General features: G+C 47.8%; 1 protein-coding gene across 1 annotated transcript; it reads left to right on the top strand.

The window, feature by feature from the left end:
* Positions 1 to 12,625: 12,625 nt before the first annotated feature.
* On the top strand, positions 12,626 to 24,209 carry LOC118572124 (2'-5'-oligoadenylate synthase-like protein 2). Its single transcript, XM_036171509.1, has 6 exons — positions 12,626 to 12,951; positions 15,201 to 15,489; positions 16,011 to 16,186; positions 19,615 to 19,856; positions 20,944 to 21,085; positions 22,959 to 24,209. The coding sequence occupies exons 1-6, from the start codon at positions 12,754 to 12,756 to the stop codon at positions 23,430 to 23,432; spliced, it is 1,521 nt and encodes a 506-aa protein (XP_036027402.1). The 5' UTR covers positions 12,626 to 12,753; the 3' UTR covers positions 23,433 to 24,209.
* Positions 24,210 to 24,431: the final 222 nt, after the last annotated feature.

The raw sequence follows: 24,431 nt of genomic DNA, 5'->3' as shown, positions 1-24,431 counted from the left end.
TCCAACGGTATCACAATTGTGAGAACACAGACATGTGGCACAGCACAGACACAGACATGTTAATGGGATTTTACAGGAGTGGCAAAATGTCACAAACATTCTGTAGCAGCTTAGTCCTGACACATCTCTTTCCTCACTGAAGCCCATTTTCCATTAGCCAACAATAACACAACAGCAGACATCATTCATGAACACCTCAGGTTTCTCTCTTTCTTTTTTTCTTCAGTTTTGTTGTTACGTGTATTAGTGTTTTGCCTGTGCGTATGTCTATTCACCATGTGCATGCAGTGCCCACAGAGGCCCTCAGAGAGTCTTGGATCCCCTGGATCTTGCATTACAGACAGTTATGATCTGTAATGTTACCATCACGTGGGGGCTGAGAATTGAACCAGGGTCCTCTGGAAGAGCAGCCAGTGCTCTCAACCTCTGAGCCATCTCTCCAGCACCACCTGGTGTTTCTCGACAGGAGTAGATTTGCTCCGTGCCCTTGGATTCCCTTGAATTGACCACTCTCTCACATCTCTATGTCTATGTCTATGAACAGAACCCGATTCACAGGACACAGCACAGGCTGATCACCATAATGATCCTTTTCTCTATTATTGTGGGTCAATGCAAGGGGGAATGCAAAGAGGTGGGTGCAGCACAATCATTCACCTGCTTAGGGACAATCTAGACAAAAGAAGGGTGGGAGTGTCCTGCTGGCTCAAGGTGGACAGCCAACTTGATTTAGCTTCCTATTATGAAGGATCAGATGAGGATCAGATGAGAATTATGCCCAACCTCTGTACTCCATGAGATCAATGGTGTTCCTTTTAGGTGGTGTAGGGTTGGGCAATGGGGGCATAGTGTGTCTATGTGTGAATCCATGTTATAGCCCACATGTCCCTGTGTGACTTCATACACATTTAGTTGTTTAGCAAGTTTCATATACCCTCTTGTCAGTGCTACCATTCCAGAACAAAATGTGATCCCCATGGGAGCATGACTGTATATTACAAAAAACGGGCTGAACAAACTCAGAAGGAAGCTTCCACACACGAGCAGCCACCCACCGACAGACATTCAGAAGGTGCTCAGGAAACCTAAGAGGTTAGCCTAAACTGTATATGCATGCAGTTCTTCGGATGTCACACAGACCTCAAGGAGCAGCAACATCAAAAATAGAACCCATTCACTCAAAGATGTTCACTTGGTTCTCAATGGTCAAGGTGTGCTTCACAACTGTGGTCAAAAGATAAATACCCTGATGACTCATTAATGAAGCATTTACATCATTGGCCTCCAAATAAGATCATAGCATTTGACTGGTGAAGATTTTTCACACTGATCTCATTCGAAACCCTCTACTATTGCAGTACTTAGAAGCCATTTTTCCTACTATATCATAAGCATGGAGAACTAGGCATGGCCCTTCTTCATTAGGCATGAGACCCCTGGTACAGCCACAGGTCACTCCACATCTGAGACAGGAGGATAGACTTCAGGGTTGCTCCTGAGACACAGATTCCCAGGCCTAAACTCCCTGTGGTCAGGACAGAGATAGCATCTGTGGCTCACTTGCCACAGGAAGTCCCCTTTCCAACTGGTCCTTGTGTCAACACCGCTGACGAATTAGTATCTGGCACACTGAAACTGGATGGAGCCTCCGAGGGCACAGCCTGTACAGCTGAAAGGTATTGATCTTTTAGGGAGGGCAAGAAGGCATGACTCCAATAGAGCTCAAGCTTAGTATATTGGTGGGGCATGACCCCACGCTCCAGGTTACTCCATTAGCTCTCATGTATGGCCCTCAGAACATAACGTTGAAGACCTCTGTTACATCTTTACATTGCCACTTCCAAATATTCTGACAGCAGGACCAGAATTTCTCCTTCTCGATCAGCTCAGCCCTCGACAACAATCAGACTCCTCATGAGCATCTCCTGAGATGGGATGATGCTCACATGTAGAAAGTGGAAAGCTCTCTCCTCAGCTTGTTCGGCCTGCTGTGCCCTACACGGGTCCAAATGTCTACTGATTATGACCAGCTCAGGAGTGAGGGTGGCTCCGGAGGTGAACACCTTGCTCCTTCTGTTTCCAATGTTCTCGTTGCTTCTGAACGGGATTCCCTGGGCCTTGCTGGAGTCCAGCTGGGCCTCCAAGTTAAACTCATTCAGTATCCAAAGGACTTTACAGAATGCCTAGTCCTTTTGTATGTGCCCAGTGAGCCTTGTAATGTGTGAGGAGATGAGGCAGCAAATTACTCTACAAGAGAGCATGAAGGGAAGGGAAGGGAAGGGGGGTTGGATCTCCTCATGTTTGCCCTCTCTTTGCCATCCAAAACCATAGCCACCAAAACAATGCATTATCCGAATTATATCAGTTCAAATACATAAACATTGAGAATCCCAGCCCTGTAGCTACAGTTCATGTCTCTGCTGGACATAAGTTTACAATGCAAGAGAATAACACCATCATCTCATGGACACTTGGCCTATGCTCCCTGATCTTAGCTACTTCAACATACACATACACACACACACACACACACACACACACACACACACACACCCACACACGCACACGCACACTGTATTGGGTGAGGAGAATTGAAATCTGATCCTTCACCTTCTCTCTCCTACTTGAAGGCTTAAAAGACCTTGCAGGCTCATACTGGAGTGCACAGAAGCCAGGAAATATCTGAGAACCCAGAGAACAGGTCCCTAATCTGCTATTAATCAGTGTCCCATGGCCACCACAAACGTTTGACCTGACACTGTACAGAGGGAAGTTTAGCTCCCAATTCTAGATATCAAAAGTATGGTAACAGCACCTCCTGGCTTTTGTGAGCATCATCTTGGCTCATCACAACACTTGTGCTACCTATGAAAGGGGCTGGAAAAGGTGAAGTACAAGGGAGTCAGACGTCTGCTTGCTTGCCTCTTTTTAACAGTACACCACTCTGACAGGAACTAAGCAGGGTCTGAGCACACCACAGTAACGCCATATTGGGGTGGTGGTCCAATGACCTATTTGTGACCTTCCTTTATTTGCTGTGCGTGAGTGTGGGTGGGCGTAGGGGAGCACGTGCTGTAGCACTAGTATGGAGGTCAGAGGGCAACTTGTGGGACTCAGTCTTCTGGCACCATGTGGATTCCTGGGATCAAACTCAGGTCATCAGGCTTGGCGGCAAGCACCTTTCCCTTGCTAAGCCAGCTTGCTGGCTTCCAACAGTCTAATTATATCCCACCTGAGGCCACTTCCGAAAGATTTCACCTCCTGTCAACACTGCTGCACTCACCACTGGAGGGCACACCATACCTCCAAACCACACCCCACCATCACTACAAGAGACCCAGAAGGAACGGGGAAGACTGTCCACTGACTGGTGTTTGTGGTGTTTGTGTCTCTAAAGGTTGGAATGTCCGCAGGCAGTGGGACTGGAGCAGCGATGAGGAAGACTTTGAAGGTACATGACCTCTTGGGGTAGAACTGGATGGGAAAGGGTTCCTGGGAGGACTGGGTTGTACGTGCTGATCTGGGGACTATGAGAGGGAAGTATGAACAGGCAGGGAACAGAACCTGATAGCAGAGATGCCTACCGTCTTTCCTTGTTTTACGATGCAAGAATCAGTGCTCACTGCTGCGAGCATCATTCTCGATGTTCTAGTTGACACTAACACCCTCTCCACAAGCCCCGCCTCCCATGGCTCAGTGCCAGACGCCACCACAGTTGACTGTGATTGTGGGCCAGCTGCTGGAGACTGTGCATACAATATTTGGTTTGGGGTTCATGTTGACCCACAGCTTAGGGAATCTAGAGACACAGGTCTCACTCTCAGGCATGACATGGGTGGTGGGGGAGACGTCCATCCTCCTTCATTGCTCTATCAGGCCTCAGCATGTCAGCCATTCTCTGCCCTGCCTCCCACTGCACCCCTGTTTTTATGGGCACTCCTGGGAGGGATGAGTTACAAGACAGGCCACTGGGAGGCCGGTGCATGTTCCTAGGTCCTGGAGAAGACTGCTGAGTTCATCATCACTCACGTCTCACCTCCACTCTGACTCAGTTTCCCATATCGTGAGACTGGGAGCAGACCCAGAAGCTATTTCCAACGCGGACCCCTATGTCCAGTGGCCCCTTGGGCCTCTCTGAAGCAAGGCAGTAATAACAGAGTGTGCGTGGGAAGGGGCAGCACGCCCAGGGACTCAGCCTGCCACTGGCCTGGTCTTGGAATCCACAGGCTCAGAACAGAGGCTACGTCCAGCAGGTTCCAGGACCCTTTACCGGCTCCACCTCTGCTGCTCTACACAGAGAGTGTCCACACCTTCTAATCCTGTCCCCTGTGCTCACACCTGCTAGTTACCATCTCAGCACGGTGTAAAGACTGCCTGGCCCCTTTCCTTTAGGTCACCACTCAGCCGTTGTCTGTAAGAGAAGGAACAAGGGGGATCTGGCCCTCTTGTTCAGCCTGCCAACTTGTGTTTACCGTACCCTGTCAGCGATGGAATTGTTGTGACATCCCAACATCCACCAAGTCCCTCGCTTGGGTCATCACAGGCCCAGGACACTCATCAACAGGGGTGTTGGGTTGTCACTCTACTGCAGAAGGACAGACACAGCTTGTGTATAAAGGCCATAGTTAACTGGGTAGTTAGGGAGGTGACACTGTATTCTAGCTCACTCCTCCAGTCTCCCCACACTGGAGAACTCCATGGGAGCAAGGTTACGGAGGAGAGAGAAACTGGCAGCAGTGGTTGAGATGGGTGGTGGGAGGCAGCACATGGGGGGGGGGGCACTGCCAGGCACAAAAAGTCATGGAGACCGTGCCAGCCTCCAGGAAGGACAGAACAGACACTGCCCCTAGGCATTATGGTAGAGTCTGGGTTGGAGAAAGATCACCGGAGCCTGTCCTGAGTGGCCAGGTAAGGGGACAAAGACCCCGGGACAGGAGCAGAGGACTGAGGGACTGAAGTCTGAGTTAGCGCAGCGGAGGCCAGGATCCTTACCCTAGACTTGAACTCCCTCCTCCTCTCTCCAAGGCCGCTCCATCTCGGTCACTGCTCTGGTACACGCAGAAGCACATTTCTCTGACGCCAAGGGTGAGAAGGCGGAACCAGCCTCTGGTATGTAGCTCCTCTTATGTGTGTCTCTGATATTCTCACCAGCTCTCCCCCCACGCCCCAACAGGGTCTCCCTCTGTGTAGCTTTGCGCCTGTCCTGGATCTCACTCTGTAGCCCAGGCTGGCCTCGAACTCACAGAGATCCGCCTGCCTCTGCCTCCCCAGTGCTGGGATTAAAGGCATGCGCCACCACCACCTCCTGGCTCTTACCAACTCTTTTCTCTGTAGTTCTTCCCCGTCCCCCCTTTCCCACGTTTTCTGACTTTCCTGTGGTGGGTCCCGGTCTGGCGCCTATACTTGTAGACCTTGTACTTCAGAATGCGTTCAGTTTCCTGGCCCTTCACCCTCTTTCCTAGCCCAGGCTTAGTTTCCTTTTCTTTGTTGGTGATGTTATAGGGAGAGCCCAAAGCCTCATCCACGCTCTGCCACTGATCTCCAGTTCTAGCCCCCATGGTCTCTGAAAGTCATAGGATAGACAAGGTGGCGTTACATGACAACCAGGCACAGAAAGAGAAACACAGCTGTCCTTGTTCACCCCGAGGGTCTCAGGATGGACCAGAGAAAGCCAAAGGGTCATGGAGAGGGAAGGCAGGTCGTGGTGCCACTCTCTTATCAGAACTAATGGTCTCCAGTGAACCCTGTATGTGGGATTCAGCCTGCCCATCCCACCATCCAAGGGACATCCTATCCTGAGGTTCAGGTTTACTGTGTTTCAGGATCCTGTCATGACATCTGCAAGGAGATGGAACTGTGACCACAAAGACAGAGGCCGCTGCTCTCTCACCCTCTCACCCTCTCCCTTTGTGGAGTGGACCACTCTAATCGTTTAGATTTAGCGTGTTTGTACATATGTTTGCTCCTTTTCATTGTTACAAATGCTCTGTTTTTCATGTTGGCTATTTAACACTGTAAATACGTTTCTTCTATATTGGTGATATTGTATATTAAATGAAGTTGATTCCTGCCAGCCTGTAGTAAAACCTTTCTTGTAGTGTAAGCACAGCTAGAACAAATCTCTAAAGAGAAGTTGATCTTCAAATTAGTGACCCCCCCCCATCACTCCCTTGAATAAAGTGGGTTTTTTTTCCCCAAAAATCAGCAAAAAAAAAAAAAAAAGTCATTCAGAGAATGATGTAAAGCATGAAAGAGCATCTAATCAGAATGAGAGAAACTCAGAAATGGGTGGACAGAAGCCAAGGGAGAACAGTGAGGGATCGCTTTGGTGATGGCTCTGGGAGGAGCTCCCTGGGAGGTGCCCCTTCCAGGAAAAGAAGGTGAGAGAGGGCAAGACTCTGCACAAGTTAAGGGAGAGAGGTGGGGTTCATTTTGGCTCATGGTTCCAGAGGGGGAGAGTCCATCATAGAAGGGAGGTCGGACAATGAGCAGGAGGCACAGTTGCAAGTGACAGATGAAGGGTTCCTGGTGTAAAATAATAAGTCTCAGACAAGCGGAGAAACTCCCGAGTCTGAGGCTGATGACCGGCCTAACCAGAAAGCTAAAGAAGCAACGAGAACACCCGCTGGCATCCTTCAGCCTCGGGACTATAAATACATCCACTGGCAAAACTCTCCTCCCCGGGTATAAAGCAGCAGTTCTCTCAACCTTCCAAAAGCTTCGACCCTTTCAAACAGTTCCTCGTGTTGTGGTGACCCGCCCCCCACATAAAATCATTTCCCTTCCTAGTTCATAACTGTAATTTTGCTACTGTTTCGAATCATAATGTCAGCATGTGAGCTTTCTGACGGTCTTAGACGACCCTCCAAAATGTTGAGAACTGCTGGCAGAGAGGAATGATCTAACACGTGTCATTTTGTTCAAAATAATATCAAAATCTCACATGGCGACGAGAACTCGGTGGAAAGAAAGCAGAAAAACCACCACCATCACCACCACCACAACCAAAAGCCCCAGGTATGTTCACTAGTCGGAGCTGAATACCGGCGAGCAGTTCCAGGATGGGACACCGGTCATCACGCAGTGACGCAGGGACAAGCCCCGCGTCAGCCACTCTCACCGGCTTGCACATGTGTGCACGGGGCCTTTTCCTCAGGGAGGACTCAGCTCAGGACACCGCGGGGCCCCAAAATGAGGAAATTCCCGAGAAAAGGACGCCCTCCCCGCACAGCACAGCCGGCTCCTCACCCGGCTCCTCACCGTCTCACCAAACAGTAGTCCTCCCGGACAGGACAGGCCAGCCTCCACCTCGGAACTGAGCACCCAAAAGAGCACGGAGAGCTCAGCCCCGCCCCCGTGCCCTGCCTGGCCAATCACAGCAGCAGCGCCCCGGCCACGCCCACTTCCAGAGGCAGCTGTGGCTTCCCACGTTATTCCTGCTCCTCAGCGCCCCCTCTGGCCGGAGCGAGCACTGCAGGTCGGAGGAGCGTGGGAGCCCGCGCTCACTGCAATTCCCACAGCTCGCTGCAGAGGGAGCTAGCTGATGCACCAGCTGCACCCGACCCCCAGAACCCCCAAGCCCACTGCTCCTCCGAGCCCACCGCAGCTCTGCCAAGCCTGTAAGGATCCTGACTTCACCAGTGTGATTCCGTGTGTCCTGAACATTTCCGAGAAGCGCCATAAGCCCAGGCACTGTTTTCTGTGGCCCCCAAATCTCATTCTGAGGTACTCAGACCCCAACTTATTTCCTTTGTGAAAGCTTAAGACAGAGAGTGTAGTGCAATGGTAGGACATATGTGTAGCAAGCACTCTCTCCTAGGCTTAATGACCAGTACTAACAAATAAATACCCTTAAATCTTCCTTGAGAATGTGAGACAGAGTAACAGTCAATGCATATGATTTTATTTTGAATTTACAATAACATTTTCCGATCAATTCCAGCTTGATGACCTAGTAAATGTTCTGACAAGTGCAAGCAGGTTGTTGAGAACAGCAAACTACAAAAATTAGAGGCAACACCTACCATTATTTGCTACTGTTCCATCAGTACACATACCATCAAAGAAGTACCAAGCCAGAGACGGCACATTTAGCCTGCTTCCTCGATGTTCAGTGTGACCATAATGGGAAGAGGAACAAAAAAATTTCCTCAGCCCCAAAGCAGTCTTCAGGAGTACGGCACAGGTTTTGGTTTAAGCATCAGGCAAGAGGTGCCTACGGTTCATCGACCCTGATCTAGGTGTATCCAGAGAAGAGGCCCCATAAGTTCTCAGAACTGTGTGATCTCACTTCTTAAGAAGCATGTTCCTTCCCTGGTAACACCAGGCTTTCACTTTTCCATTCCCTACTGTGGATTTCTGGGGGAAATTATGATTCTTTTTTTTTTTTGGGGGGGGGGGGGTCAAGACAAGGTTTCTCTGTGTAGTTTTGGTGCCTGTCCTGGATCTCACTCTGTAGACCAGGCTGGCCTTTGGAACTCACAGGGATCTGCCTGGCTCTGTCTCTCGAGTACTGGGATTAATGGCCTGCACCACCACCACCTGGAAGAAATTATGATTCTTTGGTGTCCATTGTTTCTCAGATGTCTCTCTTTAAAATAGCTTGTCTAGAGTTTGGGGCATCAGTTCAGGGTACTAACTGCTCTTAGAGAATCTGGATACAGTTTCCAGCACCCACGTCTGAAGGCTTCACAGGTCCCTCTAACTGCAGCTTCAAGGGACCTGCTTTCTTATAGCACCCAGGCGCACCAGCCCAGGGGTCACACCGTCCACAGTGAACTGGGCCTTCCCACATTAATCATTAACCAAGACAGTGCAGTATCTCCACAGATTTGCCTACAGGCCACCCCTCAGGGGCATATTTTGAATTAGGAATCCCTCTTCCCAGGTATGTCTAGGTTTGTGAGGTAGACAGAAAACAACCAGCATAATATCTTACCTCAGAAACCCCTGCACATCTGTGGTCTCGGCTGCTCTTTTTAGAGCAGGAAGAAAATGAAATCAGCCTTGATGTCCACCAGCGGACGAGTGGACAGTGAGACATATAGTCCATGGACACACTAGAGTTTCATTCATCTGTAGAGAAAAATGAAATTTGCAAGAAAAATAGACAGAATTGTAAGTCATTTTCTTCCATGAGGTAACCAAGACTCAGAAAGCAAGCCCAGCAAATTTTTTTCTCACACGGGAACCCTAGCTTCTAATTGTCACGTGTCACATATGGGAGAGAGTGTGCAGGGGAAACATGAGAGTGTGCATGAGGAAACAAGCGAGGGGCTGTGACATAGGAAAAGAAGAAACCGATGACAGTCGAGGGGGAATATGAGTCTTGGGAAGATATCATGGGGACTGGGCCGGGGACATGAGGGAGGGGAAGGCTGGAGGACCAACTAAAACGAAATATAAGGTCATGAGCAGATATGTTACTTTGTGCATTCATTTAAAAATTAGTGAAATAAATAGGGGCTAGCAGTTACAAGAACTGGCTGCTCTTGCAGAAGACTCAGGTTCAGTTCCCAGCACCCGCATGGCAGCTCACACGCACCTGTAATTTCTGGGAGATATAATGCCCTCTTCTGGTCACTGCCAGCACTGCACACACATGGCGCACATACACAGTGCAGGCAAACACACACACACACACACACACACACACACACACACACCTTTAAATAAAGGAAAAAGAAAACAAAGAACTAAGCCAGTCCAGGCTCCTTTGGCTAATCAAGCCCCAGCTCACTCCCCAGCAGTCAGCAACCCTGATTCCTGGGGCAGATACAATCTAAGTCTCTTCCCTGTGCTAGAGGAAACAGAGAATTGGAAAGGCAGCTGCCAGGACAGCAGGCGGAGGTCCTGTTGGGGTCAGTTTGTAACTGTTAGGTTTAAAGCGCCCCTCCCCCCCAATGGCAGTGCCACTGACAATGTCCTAAATGACAGTCCAGGCTCAGCTCCAGCTGGATGCTGACCAGGTAAACAGAAGGACTGTCAGCAGATAAACAAAGCCTAGCCTATCATTGGTGGTGCATGCCTTTAATTCCAGCAGAGGCAGAGGCAGGCAGATCTCTGTGCGTTTGAGGCCAGCCCAGTCTACAAAGCAAGTTCCAGGACAGCTAGGGCTACACAGAGAAACCTTGTCTCGAAAAACAAAAACAAAAAAACAAAAATAAGAACAAACAGAGCCTAAACTCAGTCTTCCTCAGAAACGTTGCCAAGTGGGTTTCTGCTTGTCAGGAAAAGCTACTATTTCCCTTATCCAACCCCTACAGCCAACTACCTCTGCAATGGTATCACTTCCAATAAATTCACACAAGCCTGGAACAGATGGAAGTCCCCATGTGAGTGACCACGCTCTTCCAACCTGGACCTCACTTCCAGCTACTCTACTCACAGGCTGTTCTGGTACACACACACACACACACACACACACTCTCTCACTCTCTCTCTCTCTCTCTCTCTCTCTTTCTCTCTACACACACACACACACACACTCTCTCTCTCTCTACACACACACACACACACACACACTCTCTCTCTTACACACACACACACACTCACACACATACTCTTTCTCTCTTCACACACACACACTGTCTCCTCACACACACAAACTTACACACTCAAACACACTCTCTCTCTTTCACACACACACACACTCACACATACTCTTTCTCTCTTCACACACACACACACTGTCTCCTCACACACACAAACTTACACACTCAAACACACACTCTCTCTCTTTCACACACATACACTCTCACACACATACTCTCTTTCTCTCTTCACACACACAGTCTCCTCACACACACACAAACTTACACACTCAAACATACACTCTCTCATAACACACACACACACACACTCACTCACACACACATATACACTTTAGCCTATCCCTTTAACTCTAGCAAGGCTTCTTCTGCCTTTTGCTGTTTCCTCGGCCTCCTCCCCACCTCCCGAGTGACAGCCTTGGCAGTCTGATCTTCCAATAAACCTTTCTTTCTTCCTACAGTGATCTAATTCAGTGGTTTCACTGCACTCTCGATGACAATAACTACTCTAAGTCACTCCACATGGTCTAAAATGGTGGTTTCAGGCTGTGCCTTTCCCTGGCAGACTCTATTTTGAGAATGCAGGATGATTGCAACCCTGGGCAGACCCAGAATCTGCACTGTCTGTCAGGCTCCACCCATCCAGCACAGACTGATAAATGACTTATTCCAGGGAGTAGAAAGGGAGCCTACCTATAAAGTTATTTGAGGGGGAGAGGGGAAGATTGAGCTTGTGTTAAAATCTTATCAGGGAAATTAGGCCCTGGAAATCACTGGACACACCACCCCAAGGACGTAATAAAGTGATGAACACGCCTGATCATTACATTTCTTGCGGTCTAGTCAGGATGGAGTCAGTGTTCCCTTCGATAAGCTCTCCTGGTGGTGTTCTTACTTCATAAGCAAGTTTATTAGTAAATCCTTTATAGCATCAATGGTGTTACTTCAAGTATCTCCCGCCTCAACACAAGCTGCTGTAGGCAAGCCTATGGGGCATTTTCTTAATTAATGATTGATGTAGGAGGGCCTGGCCCATTGCAGGTTGTGTCAACCCTGGGCAGGTGGTCCTGCAGTGAATGAAAAAGCAGACTGACCAAGCCATGAAGAGTAAACCAACAGGTGTCCATCTATGGCTTCTGCATCAATTCCTGTCTCCAGGCTCCTGACTTGAGTTCCTGACCTGACTGCCTTGCACGATGGACAGTCTGTAAAGTGAAATAAACCCTTACATCCCCAAGCTGCCTTTTTGGTCATGGTATTTTATTGCAGAAATAGAAACCTTAACTAAAACAGGATGTATAGATAGATGCATATTTACTGTGTGGTGTGGTATGAGGGTTAATATTTGTGATGAGTATTGCCTTCCCCCAAAATGCCTTTTAGACATGAAAAATTGCTTAGTCAGGAACCCACTATCCCAAGGCTTCACCTGATAACCAGGACCCAGTGACACCACTCACTCACTCAAGATAACCAGACACACGACTGCCCAAGAGAAGAACCTCACCTTGCCTGCTTGACAGTTTATAAGCAGAGACCAAGAGCAATGCATCTCTCTTCACATCTTCAGGACATCTGGGGACATCGGAGAGATGCCACCTTGATCGGCCCTGCAGCTGGAGAGTCTGGCCCTCAAGACTGGCTGTGACCTTCGACTAAGACATCTCATACAGGTAAGCAGCCTTGGGGAGGTAGGCTGAGGATGACAGGAACTTGGAGTGTGGATGTTGTGTAATGACCATCAGTGTTAACTTGCCCGAGACATATTTAGTAATTAAGATTGAATAAGAGAGTTTGGATTTGCCTCTGCCAGATCACCGGAGCAGATGCAATTATCTGGCCAATCACTACCACTAGGACCGTTGAAAAGACATATCCAGTGCTCCCCACAGCCTGTCAGAACACTCCTGGGCCTTCCTTCTTGTTCCTTCCTTCCTCGAAGAAAGGAAACTGGTTCTCACTTTCAATTCTCGGGAAAGCCTAGTTTCGTTTCCCAGTCTGGCTGGCTGCAGAGCTGAGATAGCCAATCACGAGGGAGGAGCAGAGCGTTGCCTGGAGACACCATTCAGCCTTTCCCCACCCTGGAAGCTGAAACAAGTCTCTCCATTTCCTTCTCCAGTCTTTCATCTGGGCAAGGCTGGAAACTTCTCCCTGAGCAAACACACAGAGGATTCACCCCAAGAGACAGGTTGATCCTGCAGAGATGGATCCAACCCCCGATCTGTATGGGACCCCTGGGGACAAGCTGGACCACTTCCTGAAGCACAGCCTTCAGCCCCAGAGGGACTGGAAAGAGGAAGGGCAGGATGCCTGGGAGAGAATCGAGGGGTTCCTTCGGGACCAGTGCTTCCGTGATGAGCTGTTTCTGGACCAAGAAGTCAAGGTGCTTAAGGTGGTGAAGGTGAGCACAAAGGGTCATGGGTTCAAATCCCATCTCTGCCCTGTGGAGTTTGTGATCTTGGGAGATGGACCTCACTGCTCTGAGCCTCAGTCTCCTCTTCTTTAGTTTGGGTTTATTATAAGCAATAAATGGATAAAGCACAAAAAAAGGCATTTGTGCATAAAATTAGTCTTGCAAAGCTGAAGGGCAGAGGTGGTAGTGAGAATTTAGGTTCTCAACTCTGAGTGGACCAGTTTCCATAAATGTGTGCCTTTGCTTCTTGCTTAAGAAATACTACTTTACCTCTGATGTCATAAAGGAAACCTATTGTTCTAAGTTAGTGCCCTTGGTCATGTAGAAACTTCCTAGCAAGAGAGTACTTGGTGAACTCAATGGGATTCCAGGGGCCGCCTGGGTAATCAATAAAGCAAGCATCTATTTAGAAAGCATCATTTCTCCCAGGAAAGCACCAGCTTACAACACGTCCCCTTCAACCAAGATAGTTCAGATCAGAAATCTGGATGTTCTTCATTTTGCTAAAATGAAAGACATCTGACATCAACCGAAGTAAGCCAGGCTTTATCTGGAAACCCTGAGACATGGCCACAGAGGTTAAGCCTGGAGACAAAGGACTTTGGATTATGAAGACCCTAAACAGACAGCTGACACCAGAGATTAGGAAGAGCTGTTAGCAAAACGGGTTTTCAGACAGAAATGGAAGCTCCTACAGTTGCTTCAAAAGATGCAACTCACCCCTTTTGTATTCTGGCTCTCCAAACCTCTGACTCGGCTGCCAGCTCCCAGGTCCAGCCCTCTAGCAGCCTCTTTGCTTCTGGGATCTGAAAGAAACAACAATAGAGAGAAAGTCTCGAGCTGGGTGTGGCAGGCCCCACCTGTAACCCCAGCACTCAGGAGACTGAAGCAGGATTACCAGTTTAAGACTGTCAAGTCTGGGCTACCTTTCAAGTTCCAGGCTTGGCTACCTAGTGAGGCACTGTCGGGGGTGGGGGAAAGGAGGCCCTGAGATTCACGCCCTCTCACCTCGTTCTGTTTTGGTTTTTAATTAGATAACAGTATTATGTTTCATTATAGCATTTTTCAAACAGTAATTTGTTTGGGGCTGGGGCTGTAGCTCTGAGGTTGATATTTTGTTTCCCTAGTATGGTGGCTTATAACCATCTGTAACTCTAGTTCCGGAGGACCCACCCACAGCCTCTTCTGGCCTCTGGGGACAACAGGCATTCGTGTGGTACACAGACATACATGCAGGAAAACAAAAAAACAAAACAAAAAAAAAACATACATTAAAAAGTGTTTGTTTTTTAAGTTTGAGATTTCGGAACACTGGGATTTCTCAGTTTTGAACTAGGGATGCCCAACCTGCAATAGCACAGCAAAAGTCTCCGTGATTGGGACCAATGGCTTCTTTTGTGTATGTGATTTTTAGAGACAGGGTTTCTCTGCCTAGTTGTGACTGTCCTGGAGTTCAGTCTATAGATAGTAGTTGAGTGGGTTATTGTTGTTGCTGTTGTTGTTCACTCTTTTGGCTCTTTGGGGCGCCCACCACCCAGCTCCCTAATAAATCACATGAGGCTTGTTCTTACCTATGAATGCCTGGCCTTAGCTTGGCTTGTTTCTAGCCAACTTTTCTTAACTTAAATTATCCCATCTATCTTTCGCCTCTGAGCTTTTATCTTTCTCGATTTCTGTATACCTTTCTTTATTTCTTTCTCCATGGCTGCTGTGTAGCTGGCTGGCTGGCCCCTGGAGTCCTCTCTCCTCCTCTTTCTCACTCCTCAAATCTCTCTTCACAGATTTCTCCTCCTATTTATTCTCTCTGCTTGCCAGCTCCACCTAGCCTTTCTCCTGCCTTGCTACTGGCCGTTCAGCTCTTTATTAAACCAGTCAGGTGTTCTAGGCAGGCAAAGTAACACAGCTTCACAGAGTTAAACAAACACAACATAAAAGAATGCAACACATCTTTAGATCATTAAACAAATATTCCACAGCATAAACGAATGTAACACATCTTAAATTATTCCACAACAGTAGACCTGGCTGGCCTCAAATTCATGTAGATCCACCTCCTTCTGTCTCCTGAGTGCTGGGATTAAAGGCGTGCACCATTGCAGCCCAGCCAAAGGCTTCCCTCTGCAAGTTCCCTATAGCAAGATTATATAGGGAACTTACCATCAATGCCTTTGTTGTACCTCTAAATCTCAAAGCACCAAATTTCAAGATAGGTCAATTTCGCACTGTCCCCTCCACAGGGAGGCTCCTCAGGAAAAGGGACAATGCTGAACCACAGATCTGACCAGGACATAGTTCTGTTCCTGAGCTGCTTCTCCAGTTTCAAACATCAGGTGAGACACCGAGAATTCATCATCGACTTCATTGAGGACAAGCTCCTTCACTGCAGGAGAAGCCTGGCGTACAATATCACTGTGGTTAAACACAGAGAGGGGAATCGGACCCCTCGCTCCCTGACCTTAAAGGTCCAGCCCAGGAAGAGTGACTGCATTATTCGGATGGATGTTCTCCCAGCTTATGATGCTTTGGGTAAATCCTGTGGTGGGTCAGCTTCAGAGGTTCTGGGGTCTCTTCCTTCTGGAAGAGTTTAGAGAAAGTAGAAACCAATGGAGTTTGCTCTTTAGTGGGTAGGCGGGACTGGAAATATACCGTGAAGATCCCATAAATGCATGGGTTCCCATGTACCTGGGCAAAGAGGATTCATCAAAATGATTTCCTCCCCACCCTCTGGAAAACACCAGATCAAACAATCATTCTAAGGTCTTTGGAGTCAGACAGAACTGGATGAGAATATTCTTTAAAACAAGACTCTCATGTCTTCACATTTTATAACTTGTATTGCTGTACTCGGGAAGCCAAGGCAGGTGGATCATAAGCCCAATGATAGCTTGGGATACACAGAGACCCTGTCAAGAAAGGACAGAAGGGAGGGAGGGAGGGGAACAGGGAGGGAAGGAGGAGGATGAAGGAGGGAGGGAGGGAGGGAGGGCTTCCTATCTTTCCCATCTCAAAAGCTAGAGTTTCCTGACCAGATAACTTTCTCCTCCCAGGACACCTTTCCCGAGACTTGAAACCAGCATCAGAAATCTATGAAGATCTAATAAACAGCCATGGCTACCCTGGGGAGTTCTCTCCAAGCTTCACAGAGTTGCAGAGGCATTTTGTGAAAAGCCGCCCCGTGAAACTGAAGAACCTCCTTCGGCTGGTGAAGTTCTGGTACCTGCAGGTGAGGGCTGGGAGAAGAGGGAAGGGCAGGTGGGCACAGCTCAGCATTGGTTTGTTTTTTTTTTAATGAGTGGGAAAACAAACAAAAATGGGCTAGGGATGTCGCTTGTTGGCAGGGAGCTTGCTTGGGATGCTTAAGGCCTGGGTTCGGTCCTCGGCACCACTGAGAGAGATGGAGTGGGGATGAGAGGCAGGATGCAGAGTGAATGAAACTGGACAGATGGAGGCTATTCACGACCTGCCATGCGCAGCACAGTATCAGAGCCAGGCATTATTGTGGCGATGGGGTTTGTGTCTCGCGTAGACTCTCCTGCTTCCAGTGACACCTTCCCCAAGGGCAATTCAGTGCCTACCGGTGAGGACAAACAGACATGCGGCATTTTGATAACCATAATAACAATAATAGAGGCCATTATGAAATACTAGTTAGGTCCGAAGATCGAGGCTGTACATGCTACAGGATTTCCCCATTCAGTCTTTCTACCAAATTCCTAACAGGAGATGAGGAAACTAGCTGAGGTTAGAGAGTAACAGGGACGGTTCTTCACAATAGCATTTCTTTCTGGTTATCTGAGTACTGCAAAGGCTCATTATAAAAAAAAAAAACAACTCTAAAAATGCATAAGCAAGGAAGTGAAACTCCCATGCAGTCTCGTGTGACCAGCCACAACACAGTGGCTGGCTTTCCATGTTTTCTTTTGTCTTGTTTCTGTATTCACACAGCTCACACTCAAAAGACTAGGTAACTGGCATCATGCCATCCCACTGGTCCACCCTTTAAACAAACACACCTGCGGTTGACCTTTGGCACCAAATCTAAGAGCGCCGTCTATTTCTGTCATCTGCACATTGTACTTTGTCGTTTCCTTGTCAACTTTAGACCTCATGAACTGAAGGTATTTACCATTCCTCCCATCTGTGCTGCAGATATTTTCATCAATACCCCATTCACCTACTGGCTCTAACTAGGCCAACTTTAAGAACAGGGTGGACTGGAGAGAGATCAGCTGTTAAGAGCATGTATTGCTCTTGCACAAGACTCAAGTTCAATTGCCAACTCCCACACTAGGCAGCTCACAGCTACCTTAACTCCAGCTACAGGGAATCTAATGCCCTCTTCTGGCCTCCAAAGGCACTGTACTCACATGCACATACTTGACCACTAACACACATTTACACATAATTTAAGGACAAAATGATTTCTTTTTTTCCAAATTTATATATATATATATATATATATATATATATATATATATATATATAGATAGAGAGAGAGAGAGAGAGAGAGAGAGAGAGAGGTGTATTTGTATGTGTATGTGTGTATGGGCCTCAGGTTGATGTCAAGAGTCTTCCTCAATCTCCTCCATATATACTGGGACAAGGTTGACTGTAGGCTTGTCTACATGGCTGTCTAGCTAGCTTGCTCCAGGGAGATCCTGTCTCTGCCTCCCAAGAACTGGGATTATAGGCATGCTATATAATACCCACTCAGCATTTATATGGCTTCTGGAGAGCTGAACTCTGGTCCTTACCCTTGCATGGAAAACACTTTACCCACTGAGCCCTCTCCCTGGCTCAGATTTCTGCAGATGAATATTCCTGACTTTCTATGATAGATTTTGGTTACTTATCTGAACCACCTCTCTCTCTCCATAGAAAAAAATACATATATGATTATTTGAATATTACAATGGACCCATCATAAAAATTCAAACAGCATAAAATGCGTATTAAAAAGGTAAAAACTTTTGTGTGCATGCATGTGTGTACATCAGTGTGGTGATATGCTAACCCATGCTCATGAGGGCAACTCCAACTGGACTTGTGTGTGTTTAACAACCACCTAATTGTCTTGTAATAGTTTTAATATATATATTAATCCATTTTTAACTTCCACTTGAAGATGGCATGACTTTATTTTCTTCCAAATGGCTAACAAGTTGTACATCACATTTTGAATTATGCATCCTTTTCTCACCAAACTAAAATACTTCCTTTGTTAAAACTATTAAATCCACAAATCTAATGGGAACTAATCCTGGGCACCCATTCTGCTGTACTTGACTGGTTTTCTTTTTAAGTTCTGAGGGCTTGAACCCAGGACCTTGTGCATGCTAGAAAAGCACTCAGCCTCTAAGCTATATCCCTAACCCTTGACTGTTGCTCATTTTTATGCCCAAAACTGCTGTTTTTGTTACCAGGCAGAAAATGAGGATTGACACCCAAGGTTGGCCTGTGACCGTCACATGTGTGGCAAGCACCCCTCCCTCACCACACACACACACACACACACACACACACACACACACACACACACACACGGCAAAATCATTGGGAGCACGCCTGTAGTTCCAACACATAGGAGCCTGAGGCAAAAGGACTGCAAGTTTCAGGCTAGCCTGGGCTACACAGAAAGACTCTGTCTCGAAAATAAAAATCACCTGGGCTTTTCCTAGATTCTACTACTGTTGTTTTCCTAATGGACACGGCATCGAATTGTCTTCTAAAGGCTTAGCGTTAAACCCACAGCTTAGTGCAGCTCTCTGCTCTCATTGAGAAGACACAGGAGCCACCACAGACTCATGACAAGTGACAGTGGAGTTACTCAGCCCTGCCAGGACGTCTGAGGAGACCTGTGGAGAGGAGGCAGCAGGAGGCTGAGCCAGAGGTCAGGGAGGGTGGCTAGGAAACGGTGTCTCCTGGATGTGACAGACTCCGGTGCTCACAGCAGTCTGCGTGAGCAAGATTAATCCGGTCAGCATGCCAGCGTCACCGGGGGAGAGCAGAGTGGAGAGCCGCTGGCTGTTGATGGCTGCTGGGAGAGTGGGAGAGGGAGAGTCCATTTTCTCCTCGGGGTGTGGCTCCTGACAGGTTGCCCATGCTCTGGTGGATGGCCCCACATCCATGCACATAGGGCCGCTCCAACTGGACTCCATGGGTTACAAAAAAAAAAAAAAAAAAATAGAAGGAGGAGGAGGAAAAGGAAGATATGGCGGGCGAGAAGGTGAAAGGGGTGAGGTGTCTATGATTCCCCACAGACACATAAATTAAAGAAAATAAATTCGTAATTAATTTTGGAGGAATTAAACATCTGATGCCATTCTTTCTTCTTTTATTCCATTCCGTTTATTCTGTTCTGAGCCGTCTGTGTGTTTTAGATTTTTCTCAGTTATTCCCTGTGTCCGCCATGTTGCCTGATCTCCATTCTAACTGAAAAGCATGGGCTCATGTGCAGATGGTCCGCGGGAGACCCCAGACCAAAGCCCACCCAGGGGCCACCAGTTCATGGCTCTGTCACAGGAAGCAATGGAGGAAACCGAAAGTTTTTAGAGCATCAAGAATACGTTTTCTCTCTCTCTCCCTCCCTCCTTTCCTCCCCCTCTCTTCCCCCACTCTTCCTTCCCTCTTCCCCCCCACCTCTTTCTCCAGTACCTGAGGAGTAAATATAGAAGAGCAGCATTGCCCCCAAAATATTCGCTGGAGCTTCTGACCATCTACGCCTGGGAACAGGGTACAGAGAGCAGTGAAAACTTCAATTTGGATGAAGGGTTTGTCGCCGTGATGGAGCTCCTCAGGGACTACCAAGACATCTGCGTCTACTGGACCAAGTACTACAATTTCCAAAATGAGGTCGTCGGGAACTTTCTTAAACAACAGCTGAAGAGAGACCGGTGAGTATCACCAAGCACAGTGTTTATGGCTTTAGGGAATGGAAACCCTGACTGAAGGACTCACATGGCTTTTGCAATTGAAAACATTCAGAGGTAAACCTGAAGTACAGCTATGTCACCAAGGTTTCTTTCCGTGAGTTGTTCAGCCCTGCCCTTCCCAGGGCTTCACTTTCCAGGTTATCCCTTCAAGGTTGCAGCGGCTCTAGCCTTCTCTCAACACCTGCTTTCCAGCACAAGAAAGAGCATGTCCAGCAAGATCTCAGAGATCCAGTCTCTTGAGTTTTCTTAGGCTCCACTCCTAATGAAGGGCTTTACTTGTAGGCCTTGTTCCGACCCAATGGTGCCTACCACCCCTGTCCTGGACATTCTGAAGAATGTTCTGTTGGCCATACTTCCCATTTCAAATGAGTGGGTTAATAAGAAGTATATAGCAAGCAGAAATAAAATTAAAAAATAGCAAGTAGCGGGTAGAGAGAAGCAGCCAATAGCAGAATATCATCAGATCAAATCGGGTGTTCACAGATCTAGCAGAGACCACTGGAGAAGCCTAAGCAGGAGAGCAAACAAAAGGAATAGCATCAAACTACTTACAACACCCTGCAGAGGTCACCCAGGGACGTGGAGGGGTCATCCGCATTCCCAACTGATCTGTCTCTCCAAGGATGAGCTTCCCATGGCTGACCCATGGCTGAACCTCCAGCCCCCTGTTTCCTCTGTAGCATGGGATAAACAGCAGTAGCCTCTGGGTGGAAACAGTCCCATCCCCCACCCTCCTGCTGTTCTCGAGGTTCAAGAGTAAAAGCATTTTGCTGTTATTATTGTTATTGCTTCTTTTCCGTTTTCCCATTACGGGTTGGCAGGTGGGAGGGGCAGCCAGACCCGAGACAGAGAGTCTTGGAAGAACTTTGCCATACATATTTGGCTTTAAAACTGTGGGGGTTGTGGCTCCAGAGCCAGCTTGTTAGTGAGCTTAAACATCACATGACAATTTACCATTATAATGTGCTTTATAATTGATTCCACAGACATGAGTGCCAGAGGCCAGTATCCTGACTGTAACAGGGCTCTGCTTCCATTCTCTCCCCAGGCCCATCATTCTAGACCCCGCTGACCCCACCAACGACTTAGGAAGTAAAAGTGGGTGGGACCTGGTGGCCAAAGAAGCTTCTTTCTGCCTGAGGCAGCCCTGTTGCTGGACTGAAGACCCCAGCGGGGGCTGGGATGTACCGGTACAGTATCATAGTCAGGACGCGTATTAACACTCATATGGAATACCCGTAGCTCTTCCCTCAGCGCCCATAAGTCCCAAAACAGGCAACAGGTATTGCAGCCCAGTTCTCATCTACAGACGTCTAGGCCCTGTAAGATGGGCAGGCAAACTGCCCTGCACTGTACTCACTACAGAGACAAAGAGTTTACTCACATCTGTCTACCCCATTGGCTCTCTCTAGAGTTATAGTTCCCCCTTTGGTGGGCCATCAAAGAATGGTTTCTTGCTATCTAAATAGTAACTGTAATAAGTTTAAAAAAAAAAAAAAAACAAACTAAGGTCCCTACAACCCACTGCAGACCAGCCACGCAGCCTTCCTGTGGATGGCCTTGCCCCCTTGGCCACAGCGATCTTGGATCTGAGCACTAAGTCGAATCCAACTCTTGGACACAAGGATTGAATTTAGGATTGAACTCTTTCCCTGACCTGCTAAGCCCACATAAATCCTGTCCCTTGTACCACTTTTTATCTTCTGGAGGAATTCAGAATCTGTCCTCAGAACAGGACAGTGGCTCACAGCAAGAGAGGCAAAGCAGACAAACAGGGTCTGACAGGGACCTGTCACCTGGCCATCAAGTCCCAGTGGCTGAGAATGTTCCCCAAACCAAGGGACTCTTGGGAAGCAAGAAAAATGAAACAAGAATCATCCACTTAAGTCTCCCTCCATCTCAACTCCTAGTTTCTCAGAAATCCCGTCTCCCAGGCGTCCACTTGCCCCCACTTACCTCCCTTCTGTAAGTAGGGCCTACACTTGGAGTGTGCCCGTGACTCTGTGTGTTCTCACCTAAGTTATTTTTCAACGGGTCAGTCCTTTACTGAACTATCTAACAGACAATTCCCTAGCCACACATACATACAGATCCAAAAGGCATTACCCTATGACACGGAGTCCAAATCAGGGCACTTTTGAGCATGACATGGGGTCATGTTGATTTCACCTGCTCAAGGGGCTTATGCTAGGATTGTGCTAAACAAATAAGACATTGAAACCTGTTTCTGTTACTGCTCTGTGGCTGTGATAAAACACCATGGGCAAGGCAACCTATAGAAGGGAGAGTTTGTTTGCACTTACAGGTGCACAGGGGTGAGTCCTCCGTCATGGCGGGGACATGTGGCAGCAGGCGAGCATGGGGTTGGAGCTCACATCTTCAGTGATAAGCAGGAGGCCAAAACAGTGAACAGTGAATGCTGGGGGCTTTTGAAATCCTAAAACCTGTCCCAGTGACATACCAGCACCCCTCTGCTCCAACAGCCCCAGCAGGGCCACACCCTCTAAGTCTCCTCAAACAGTTCCACCAACCAAGAGCCAGGTGTTCAAATGCCCAAGACTGTGAGGGATATCCCATTCAACCGACCAGGAAACCATCCCAGAGGCAAGCCATCTTTTCAGCAAATATGTCAGCATTCTAGGAAGTGTTTTAATGTCTAGAACCAGTACCCTGTGGCAGACTTTTGCTGGAACAGTGGTCTCCCTTGAACAACCCTCCTAAAGCCAGGCACAGACATTCAACTACATCACTGCAGTTTCCAGGCTAAATATGACACAGTTGTGTGCCTGTAGTGGGTGAAGGTTCTGCATAGCTCCACACAGGAAGAATATTATTTAGACACCAGTTGTTGCTCCAGTTTGGGTAAGTCGAGGAACACAGTGTGACTTGGTGGTACTCTAAGCCTAGGGTGGCCAAGTAGCTTTCCTTTTACCCTACGTAATTCCTCAGCACCTCCTACTTTGTCTCAGTAGATGGTAAATTCTATCAGGAGCTAGAAGAGAGAACCTCTGTAGACAGTTCTTACCACACAGATGCTCTTTCTCTTTCTTACCTCTCTCGCAGCGAGCAAGGGACGTTCAGGTGATGGTAAAACAGACAGGGAGAGAAACATGGAGCCTCTGGGCAGACCCCTACAGCCCCATCTGGAAGATGAAGGCAGAGATCAAGAGAAAAAACGACATCTCCGGGGATCTACGCCTCTCTTTCCAGGAGCCTCAAGGGGATAGGCTACTGCTCAGCAGCCAGAAGTCCCTTTCCGATTATGGAATCTTCTCTAAGGTGACCGTCCGGGCGCTGGAGACCTTTCCTCCAGAGATCCAGGTCTTTGTGAAGGATTCCAGTGGCCAGAGCAAGCCTTATGCCATCGACCCTGATGCTACCATCTACGACCTGAAGAGGAAAATTGAAGACGCTGTAGGGCTTTATACAGATGACCAGGTACTGATGTTGGAGGACGAGGAGCTGGAAGATGATTGCAGCCTTGCAGAGCTACAGATCAAAGACTGTGACACCATCCAGCTCAGTAGGGTGAGCTAGCCCTAGTCCGCTGTGCATGATGTCAACACCTATGGTCTTATGCCTCTCCCCGCCTCATCCTTTTACCCAGATGCTGTGTTCTTTCTGTAGCCTAAATATCAACATGTCCTTCTTTTGCTTAAAACCCTCCTGTGTTTTCCCATACATTCAGCATGAAGTTCAAGTCTCTTTGCTTAATAGCCAGTCTTTAGTATCATTAAGCTGAGCCCTCTTCCTTCTCCTTCCCCACTCAAAACGCACGGGTCTCCTGAATACTCAAAACTCACACCAATGCTGAGTCACACCTCCATCACTTTGCGTCAGCTATCCTTTCTCCCTGACCCATGTTCTCATCTTTCAAGACTCAGACTTGTAAGTCACTGAATCTCAAAGTACAGACCTCAGATTGACAGACTCACTGTCACTCCAGGAGCCTGTTAGAAAGGAATATTAGCCCAAGCCAGATAATCCACTGAGATCAGGGTTCAGTGTCCTAACAAACCGTCCAAGTTATTCTGATGCATGCTCAAGTGTGAAAACGACTCCTACACAGCCCATGCAGCTGGCCAAGTCATTTAATGGTCATATTCTCTCTCTTCATCCACAGTGGACTTCTGAGAAGGGAAGTGGGATATTAATCACGTTGCTTTGTTAGCTCTATCTCTCTAGTCTATTGAGACTTGATTTTTTTTTAATTCCTTATGCCTTGGCCCTTGTGGTCTAGAATGGTACCAATTCAGTGTATATGTTTGACATGTGCCTGCTGAATGAATAAATGAACCAAAGAATGACGATGAACCCTTCAACATTGCCTTCATTGTGTCTGACGCCATTTTAGAGTCCACATAGTTTCAGGTGCCCTTAGCCCACATGTCATTCTCTGAAGATACACCCAAGTGACCTTTACAAACCCCATACTGGTGGGTAGCTATGGCCTCCCTCTCTCTAAACCCTCTTGGATCAAAGGTGATGAGGGTAGACTCCATCCATTGGCTACTTTTCAATCTTGGAAAGTCGGGC

This window comes from Onychomys torridus, chromosome 22, assembly GCF_903995425.1.
Source record: "Onychomys torridus chromosome 22, mOncTor1.1, whole genome shotgun sequence".
Lineage (NCBI taxonomy): Eukaryota > Metazoa > Chordata > Mammalia > Rodentia > Cricetidae > Onychomys > Onychomys torridus.
The sequence above is the reverse complement of the archived record's forward strand: the minus strand, read 5'-3'. Positions and strand labels throughout refer to the sequence as shown.